General features: G+C 46.9%; 1 protein-coding gene across 2 annotated transcripts in view; it reads right to left on the bottom strand.

The window, feature by feature from the left end:
- Positions 1 to 7678: 7678 nt before the first annotated feature.
- The window catches only part of DPYS (dihydropyrimidinase), a 70054-nt gene continuing 67724 nt past the window's right edge, over positions 7679 to 10008 (bottom strand). For both annotated transcript variants that reach the window (XM_070392798.1, XM_070392799.1), the window contains exon 9: positions 7679 to 9443. In XM_070392798.1, coding sequence (XP_070248899.1) covers positions 9381 to 9443 — 63 coding nt within the window. In that variant the 3' untranslated portion in view covers positions 7679 to 9380. The remainder of the gene's footprint in view (positions 9444 to 10008) is intronic.

Genomic DNA, 10008 nt, shown 5'->3' with positions numbered 1-10008 from the left:
CCTCTGCCCAGACATCTGAGTGCTCGTTCTGACCTCCTCCATGGCCGCTCGCTGGGCTTTCTCTGAACTTGCCTGGAGTGTCCAACTCATTTCACCACCCTCCTGGGCCAGCGCATCTTCTCCACGGGTTCTTGGACACAGTCCTAGCCTCGGCTGGCATGCCTGTTCCTGGCTCCGGCTTTTGCATGTGACCTTTGGTATGGATGGTACAATGACTCACAGAAAGCACTCACATCATGGACTGTTCCCCAACCCCATTACTCAGCACATCAGTGAGCAAACCCCAGCTTCCTCCATGGGGGCCTGACGGCTCCCCCCGCCCCGAGCCAAGGTACGTGCCCTTGACCGGAATCAAACCCAGGATCCTTGTTGAAGTCCCACTTGTTGAGGTCCCAGCTCTTCTGTTTCTGGGCACCCTCCCCTCAAAAGTGCCTTCTACTATTATCATGATCTCATCAATCTATTTTTAAATCTCTGATGGCCTTTATACTTTCTTTGATTCTGACTTTCCTACTACCAATTAACTTTCCAGAGTAACCAACGTTTTGAGCACGACACTGATATAATCATATTCTACTCATTACGTGCACATTGTCTGGTTGTTCACAAACTGCATGTGGTTCTTTTGACAACGCAGTAAACAGGGTGGGTATTACCATTTTCATTTCATGGATCAAGAAACTGAGGATCAGAGAGGCTGCGGGACTTTCCCCAGGCCACACAGCCTGGGAGAAGCGACGGAGGCCCTCTTTTCACGCCAGGCTCGGGGCTCCCTGCCCCGTCCTGTGTCCTGTGGTGCACGAGGCGCTGCCTTTTGGGCTTTGACCTTTGCCTACACCACGCCTCACTCCTGCTCTGCGGGGCTTCCTTTCTCGTGTAAAGCCAGTGGCCTTCAAAGAATTTCATTTCCCCCTTTCTCAGTAGATCCAGGGGCATAATGGTAGATTCTAGGATCCTTCAGTTAAGATTGAAGAGGCTCCATTTCCCCTTCATTAAAGAAAATTTAAAAAAAGAAAAGAAAGGAAAGGAAAAAACCAAACAACCACAACCAAAAAAGCTTTCATTGAGAACCTCCTGAAATCCCAGCGCTTCCTGCTTAGACCCACACGCAGAGTCCGCAGAAGCCTAGTACCTTCTAGACTCCTCTGCCTGCACACCCCTCCTCTCCCCTCCCCTCCCAGCAGACCTGAGCAGGGCCGGTAAGTACTGATGGGTGGGTGCGCGCTTCAGAATGGGGAAAGCAAGCCGCCTCGTTACTAGAATTCCCAGGACTGGAGAATTCTGTACAGTGAGTTGGCCATAGGGTGTAAAGCAACTCTGAGTATTGCGAACCACTCAAGAAAAGAACTCAGAGCTTGGAGCAGGGATGGGAGATGGAGAACCCTAACTCTCAGGCCGTCTGGCTACGGTGCCAAAAGGAGCCTAGCGAGCTCCAGGCCTGGGACCAGGGCAGCAGGCTGGTGGGGCTGCCTGCCCCCCCTGCCGGGCCCTCAATCTGCAGCCTGAGGTGCTCAGCTCGGCGGGGGCGCAGTCACCGAGCCTGAGTCTGCGACAGGCCCAGCTGGAATCTTGCTCAACAGGACAGGGACCGACAGGAACCAGGGTGTGTGGGAGGCGGTGCTGACTGGCGTTCTTCCCGCAGTCCCTTCCCCAGGACCAGCAGTGACACAGGGAAATGGAGCTGGCTGCAAAACTTGTCATTTACCTACGGCTCCCTCCTTCCAGCTCTGTGCTGGCTGCTTCCCAAGCGCCCCCTCATCCGAACCTCACCACAAGCTTCTGATGACGGTGCTACGGTCCCCACTTACCCAGGAGGCGCCCAAAACTTAGCGTGGTTAAGCCTGTGGCCTATGGCCTCCTGGCCGGAGAATCTGAAGCCTGGCCCTTTAATCTGCTCTGACAACAAGCTGGTTCTTACCTGTGTCTGGCATCTGACAGGCTGCACACCAATGTCAGTGACTGATCGCAATAGCCCTGCAACTGGACGGCATGAATGTTACCACTTCCAGGTGAGGAAACTGCAGCTCAGAGAGGTTGAGTGACTGGCCCAAGGTCACACAGCTGGAAAGGAACAGAGGACAGTGGAGAGGACAGGCCCTTGGGCAGGATCTCAAGAGCCTATTCAGCGCACATCTAACGCTGTGGTCACGTCCCATGACCCTGAGCAAAGTCACTTCCTGGAGGTTCCTAGGCCCAGGGGGTTCCCAGAAACCCTCCTAGGGTCACCGTGGGAGGAGTGGGCGGAGTGGGAAAGTGGGTGACTCCAGAGGCAGTAATGACGGAGCATGGGGTGAGGGGAAATCTGTTATAACAACTCAGGATAACGAAACTGGTTCCATTACCAGCCAGCACTTTTTCACAGTGACTATTGCTGAGTCATAATCTGTAAGCATTTCCCAGTCCCTCTCTGCTCACCAGAAGGACTTGGTTTTTCAGCGCTGGGAGGAGAGTGGAGGGGCTGCAGCTGGGCCCCTTAGAGTGAGGCATTGCACTGGGAGACATTTGCTTTTCAATTCCGCTCTCTCCACCTTCCCTTCAACTTTTCCAACCACCCCAGCTCCCAAGTCCCTCACATTAACCAACTTATTTGAAAATGGTTATATGTGCCTACTCTTTTTTTAAAAAAGTTTTTTTGTTGTGGTGAAATACACATGCAACATAAAATTTACTGGCATAGCCATTTTAAAGTGGCTTTTCATACATTCACAGTGTTGTTGTGCAACTGTTGCCACGCTCTAATTTCCCAACTTTTTTATCATCCCCCAAAGCAGTCACCCTCTTTTCCTCCCTTGCCCCAACCCCTGGCCACCACTAATCTGCTTTTTGTCTCTATGGATTTACTTACTCTGGATATTTCCTCTAAATGGAATCACACAATAGGTGGTTTTTGTGTCTGGCTGCCTTTACTTAACATTTGGTTTGCTTCCATATTTTTGCTATTATGAATCATGCTATTATAAGCATTTGTGAACACCTATTGTCAATTGCATGACCTAGGAATAGAATTGGCAGGTCCTATAACGATTCCATTAACTTACTGAGGACCTGCAAACTGTCCCCCACAGCTGTGCCTGCTCTTGGCTGGGCCTCATGCGAGGCGCTGGGGGTATAAAGATGAATAAGACATGGTATCTGGGTGGAGGAATTCAGAGTCCAGGTAGGGAGACTGGCATGTCGCAGGGGCAATAACAGGGGTGCGTGAGGGATGACTTTATTTGCTCAAACTCAACCCTGTCAGAGGCTCTGTCAAGGGCTCTGATGGGGACAGTGCGATGGGAGATTAGAACTCCAAACTTTCCCAGAATACTCATGACCCATAGTTATCAGAACTATGTACTATGTGCCTTAGAAGCTCAGAGGACAGACTGTGAAAGTCAAGAATTGCGTTGAGGCTTGGAATAGACATGGAAACAGGGGGCACTGTAATACTTACCATTGATTTATGGCCATGTGTCCCCCCCCCCACCTTCTTTTCATCCCCAAAGCACAACAAAACCTAAAAGGACCCCCACTCTCCAAAAGGGAAGGGTTGGTTCTATTCTCAAGAGGTCTCTGTTAATTACACCAGTTGTTTCATTATGATTCATTGTTGTCATGTGTTTATCCAACAAGCTTTTTCTCACCTCCTACTACGTGCCCGGTTCTGTGTTGGGCACTTGGGAACAGTGGTCAATGTGTCCATCAAGGCTGCGACGAGGGATAAAAAGAAAGCAAGAGATCTGGGTCTTGGCAATGAGGAGATGCTATGGAGAAGACAACCCCAGCGTGTGCAAAATAATCACTGTGACAAATGCGAGTGTTTTCCTGGGTGTGGGTCTGAGTAAAACTGCAACATGATGCAAGAGTTGTCGAGCTGGAGAAAACTTCAGGAAGGAGGAGGGCAGAGGAAGAGAGGTGGGCGAAGAAGATCCAGAAGAGGGAGGGGATTCAGGAGGACCTTTGACTGACATCCTCCCTCTCTGCTCCAAAGCACCCAGCCCCTGCCACAGTCCTCACCACACTGCCCTGGACCCCCTGGTTTCCTCGTCGGTCTAGTCCTAGGGACTTTGAGTGGGCCCTCCATGGCCAGATTCCCCCATACCAACCCCCCTCTACATCTAGCTCAGTGCCCGGCACACATCACCAAAGACACCGAAGCTTTCTGCAGTTAGAGGGCTGGATGCATTCTCTCCTGTCTTATAGCTCAGGTTGAAGAGCAGAGCTTTGGACCACAGGCCCCGAGGCTGGTGATCCCCTCTGCCCTTCCTGTCGCTGTTGAGTGTGGTCTTGATGTCTTCCCTATTCCTGTTCCTCATTTCCCCTGCTTGAATAAAAGATCTGCCTGAGCGCCTTCCTACTGAGGTTGTCTTTTGTGGTTTGTTGGTTTTTGTTTTTTTAGATATATTTTATATAAAAACTGCTGTTTGAAATTTTAACCCTGCTATTTCTGACTTCTGTAAATGCTCGCTGGCTTAAATAATAAGGAAAACAATACTACTCCCATATCAGAGAGGCCATTAAACCTTCCCCAGACGAAGTTATCAGTGCTGGCACCAGGCCAAGCCTTTGCTTGAGATCTCAAAGCCCCAGCACATAGGGCCCTTTAAAAACTTGCAAAGGGAACCGGAAAAACCCCATGTTTGGGAGACAAAGAAGGTAAAAAGGTATAAATACAAGAAACTTACTGTGTGATGGGGCCCAGAACTTGAGAGACATTTTCCTCTGGGCCCGTGCGTGTAATAATAATAAATGTAACTCCATCTCTCTAAGCGTTGCTTGGTTCTTCTCCGGTTTTCTATAACATATTGACTTCAGAGAGGAAGGGAGACAGAGAGGGAGATAGAAACATCAATGATAAACAGGAATCATTGACAGGCTGCCTCCTGCATGCCCCACACTAGAGATCAAGCCTGCAATTTGGGCACATGCCCTGACCAGGAATTGAACCGTGACCTTCTGAGTCATAGGTCAACGCTCAAGCACTGAGCCACACCAGCCAGGCGAGTGGTTTTGTAATTGTACTATTGAGCAACAATGGCCATGAAGTGTGATCAGAGGAGATGGAAAGTTCCTCAGAAGGCATTAGCTGGCTTCATTCTGCCTCAGCGTAGAGCAATAAAGAGGTCAAGTGCAAAGAAATACCGGTAGCTGATTGAGGGTTTACTTTGCACTCAGCACAGTGTTAAGTGCTTACGTCTTGTTCCATTTCATTCTCCCCCAAACTCTAAGTAAGTATTTTTATTCTCCCATTTTACAGGTGGGACACTAGAGGCTGGGAGACTTTAAGAATTTTGCCTACGTTACACAGGTGGTGATAGAAGCAAGTTTTGAACCCAGTCAATTTGATTCCAGAGTCCCTGCCCTTGTGCACTTGCCTACAGAGTCAGCCTCACCTCACAGGCACGAGGTGTAGAGCAGACTGTGACTTGCAGGAGCCACACAAGCAAATGGTACAGGGCTGGGACCGACACTGGGTGATGGAGTCAACCCCCCTCTATATCATGCGGGGAGTCGATGGCAAGAGGAGCTGACGGGTGTGAGAAAGCCCAGGAATGGGTTTGACACTGCTTCAAGTTCATTTCCCCTATGGCTGAAGCGCACGTGCAGGAGAGGGCATGATGGATGATTCTCCCTAAATCAATGATGTTTCTATCTCTCTCCCTCTCCCTTCCTCTCTGAAATCAATAAAAAATACTTTTTTAAAAAAATTACTCAAGGCCTCACAGCTAATAAATAGAAGTTTAGAGCCCCCACTTTTTTTTCTCCCCAGTACATGAGAGGAAGGAGGCAATGGAAGGCGACTGTGGAGAAGGAACGCCACTCAGTCCATCTATCCTTGGTCCAGGCCTGGAAAGTGCAGTTGTGCTGTGACAAAGAGATTTTACTCCGTATACCAGAGGCGATCCTGAAAAAGATATTAATAGCTTAAATCATGCTCTCCTATTGCCTTATTTTATTACTTAGGCTACGTTTCTGCAAAATATTTGTGACAAAGCCTAATAAAAGCACTAAAGGGATCCTCATAATCATTTCAGATGACTCTGTTAGTGCAGAATCCTATAGCTACTTCATCCTCCCAAATAGATCTATCACATTGATAATGAATCTGTATTCTTCATTTAGAGCAGCGGTTCTCAACCGGTGGGTCGCGACCCCTTTGGCGGTCGAACGACCCTTTCACAGGGGGTCGCCTAAGACCATCCTGGACATCAGATTCATAACAGTAGCAACATTACAGTTATGAAGTAGCAACGAAAACAATTTTATGGTTGGGTCACAACCTGAGGAACTGTATTTAAAGGGCCAGAAGGTTGAGAACCACTGATTTAGAGCTTCCTTACACCAAAATGCTCCACAACATTTGTATCCATTTTTGTCGAGAATGCTTACTAACGTCACCTATACCAATATAGGAGCTCAGTAGGAACTCCTCCACCTCCTCCTCTATTTAAAAATGAAGAATCCATTGAATGCCAATCAATTGCCAGACCCTCAGCTACTTGCTGGGGAAATAATTGTGAACCAGACAAGCCCTGCCCTGCATGAGCTGTCAGTTCCCCGCGGGAGACAGACAGTAAAGCAGGTCAGTTATGCAATGGGATGATGGTGCTGTGATGGGGGGTTGGTGGGCCCTGCTATGGAGGGACATAAAAGTGGGACGTACCCCGTCCTGTTGGAGCTGGAAAAGCCTCGGAGAGGGGGCGATATTTCAGCTGAACACTAAAGGATGAGTGAGAAGTGGCTTCTAAATAAGAAAGCAATTTAATTATTTTTTTCTTGAGGATTCAGTCATCTTCTTGCAGAGTTTCTATTGTCAACCGAAGCAGAGAGAAAAGGAATCCAGCATTTTAAGGTATTTCGTCCCCGAGAAAAAAAGAGCCATGGTTCTCCCTTAGGTGGGGTTCACTGTCCTTTCTCCCGTGTGTTCAATACAAATTACAGCCGAGTAGCTGGATTCCTACTACCCTATTCCTAGTCCCCTCTGTCCAATGTGCCAATGCACCCTGATCTCAGCGAGCGAGTCAGGGGCCCATCTGCAATGACAGCATCATTGCCCCGAGTTTTCCCCTGATCCACATTTTTAAAAAAATCCCTCTTGCTTGGCCAGTGTGGCTCAGTGGTTGAGCAGCAACCTATGAACCAGGAGGTCACAGGTCAATTCCAGGTCAGGGCACATGCCTGGGATGTAGGCTTGATCCCCATTGTGGGGTGTGCAGGAGGCAGCTGATCACTGATTCTCTCCCATCATTGATGCTTCTATTTCTCTCTCCCTTTCCCTTCCTCTTTGAAATCAACAGGAATATATTTTTTGAAAATAAAAATAAATAAGTAATCCCTCTTGACCAGTTCACCTAGGTCCTAGGAGAAGAAATATAGCTCAGCTTCTCTGCACACACAGAAGGGTGGTCCCAGTGCAGACCAGGCAGCAGAGGGGAGACAGGGCATCTTCAGGCCATTCTGATTCCGCTGAATTCTCTCAGATCCTGCCTTCGTTGGTGTGACCGGATCATTTACCTTGGGGTTATCCTAAGGTTGAGTATCCAGTTTGATTACATGGTGTTTGCTGAGGGACCTAATTTCCAGGAGTTGCTGAAGCAAATGTCACACAGGAAATTATGCTTTTGAATCAAAAACCAACCTCCCAGAGTCCCCATGCTACTCGTTAGAAAAGGACACACATACCGCAGACCACAGGATATACGATGAAGACCTAAATGTTTATTAATGACAACAGAATGTAAGATCACAGTTTGCTATTTTTAAACAAATGCCTCCATTGAAAAAAAACTTTAAACAAACAAAAAAAGTGATCTTTAGAAATTCACAGTAAGAAATCTGGTACAAGCAAAGATGACGTTTTGAAGTATCATCAGTGAATTTTCACACAGACTTTCCATCACAATAACATTCATTTATGTCTTCCATCTTACATAGCAGCAAAGTCACAGTGAGACCCACCGTGATTGCTTCTGAAAGGAAACCAAAGAGGCCTAGAGCGATTATTCTTTCAAAAGGCTCTTTGGGAGTTGAGATGAGACTGGCTTCCCATGGCTGACAGCGGTTAACTGTGATGGGAACAGCAGCATCCTTTCCTCTGACTTTGCTTTTGAACCGAATAAAAGGAACTCAGCAAAACATTCGCTCTCACAAACAGATGCGGAGCGCAGGCCTAACCCTCCGGAAATGCTATAATAAAAGTAAACACTAACCCTGCTCCTGCCAATGCTGCAAAAGCAGGTCATAGCATTCAATACACTTTCTTCCTCCTGCTAAATCTTCCTCCGAATTTTTGACACAGTCTTCCTGGATTGCCAGGATAATTTCAATAGTTAGGGAATGACAAAAAAAAAACTGAAAAGTTTGGCTACATAGCATTGAGAAAGACTCAGGACCCTCAGTAATGCGATCACAGCCCAGAGTGCACAAAGCCGAGTTGCTCAAGTCATGGGTTTTGTGGAGGGAAGTTTGGGTTATCATCATGTGCAAATGTGTAGGCTAACCGGGGGTGTACAACACTACTCCTCCGACAGTGTCCCTAATGAACACAAACATCTATCCATCATGTCAACCTTTTATGTAAGAGTTTTGAAGATTTGCGCTGTTCGGAAACATCTGAAAATGTATCACAAGCTTTAACAATTTAGTCTAGTGAAATTGCAAAACTGAGAAAATGGGTAGGTTTCATGAAGTCAGTGGAAGATGCGTTAAGAGAGATGTCAAAATACTAAGAGAAAAAATTGATGAAGCACTAAAATATTTTTTTTCAAAAAATGACCATATATCTATCTATAATATTATTCCAAAAATTACGTGTGAAGTAAAATGTATCACATACTATCAAATAATTTTCCTGAAAAATTATACTCCCCAAAGCCACATGACTCATTTTTCATTCACTTTAAGTTCTAGAATATATTTGCCTTCACAATATGAAGATTTATCTTTCCAGATAAAGTCTTAAATCAAATTATAAATTTTGACCATGAAATTGTCCTCCCTGTTTTAAGTGGTGCCAACTTTCCTCAATGACAGGTCTACTGTGTCACCAGCTACAGCTACTTGCTCACATTGGATTCTCCATGACTCTGGTGACTACTTCCTAACATCTCAGAGAATAAATCTCTAGCTGGCCCAACGCCTCCTTCAATCTGGAGGCTCATCGCAGTGTTCTGCGCCAAGAGGTCTTTTATCATTCTTCCCTTGGCTAAACTGTCCTTGAGTCTCATGTCCCTTTGAAGCCTTTGACCTTGACCATGACCTCTTCAAATGGTCATGGAGAGAGAGATGCTAATTTCAGATGTTGTCATGCTGGAATACTTTCCTTGTCCACCGTCCCTTACCAACAGCACACAGTGAGGGGTAGGTCTGTTTCCTGGTCCCAGCGGTGGAGTCTTTTGTGTCTATTTCAGGAGGACAACTTCTCCCTTATAGGGTTCACGCTCCACGGGGGTAGGTGTGCAAGTCTGAAAAAGAACATTTCATTTTTCTCTTGTGACTTGTTTATTGACTTCTTGAATTCAAAGCTAAGTGCAGCTCCCTTCATAAACTGTTAGACCAAAAAGAAATCTCATGAACTTATCATGTGTCTCTCAACCCTTGCCCTTTCACAGAAATGCCCAGCAACCTCCAGTACCTGTGTCGCCCACTCTTTGCCGGAGTTCATCTGCATCAGACAAAGGCCCCAGGGAGCACTTTGAAATGATCATTCTTTCCACTGCAACTTTCCCCGGGGCCTCTGCCTTATCCTCACACCCTTCTGAGTTCTAGTACCAGCTTGTCCTTTCGGTCATTCTTGACATCAGTATTCCCAAAGTGCTTTGTTTACCTCTCCTAAGACTCTCAACATTCCGGTTCAGATTCTAGCAATTTCAATGTTGTTTTTTTCTTTCCTCATTTTCCCAATTGCCACTGTGTGTAACAGGCCTCCCACAGAATCTCACATCTCCAGCGACCAACTGTGCAGCAGAACCCTGGCTAGGCCAGCTAGAATTCATGCAGTGTGTGAGGAGAGCTGAGGTCTGGGCTTTA

Source organism: Myotis yumanensis, unplaced genomic scaffold, assembly GCF_028538775.1.
Source record: "Myotis yumanensis isolate MYYU_CA2020_CCGP unplaced genomic scaffold, mMyoYum1.0.hap1 SCAF_15, whole genome shotgun sequence".
Classification (NCBI taxonomy): domain Eukaryota; kingdom Metazoa; phylum Chordata; class Mammalia; order Chiroptera; family Vespertilionidae; genus Myotis; species Myotis yumanensis.
Note: the sequence above shows the minus strand (reverse complement) of the source record. Positions and strands in the feature narration are given on the sequence as shown.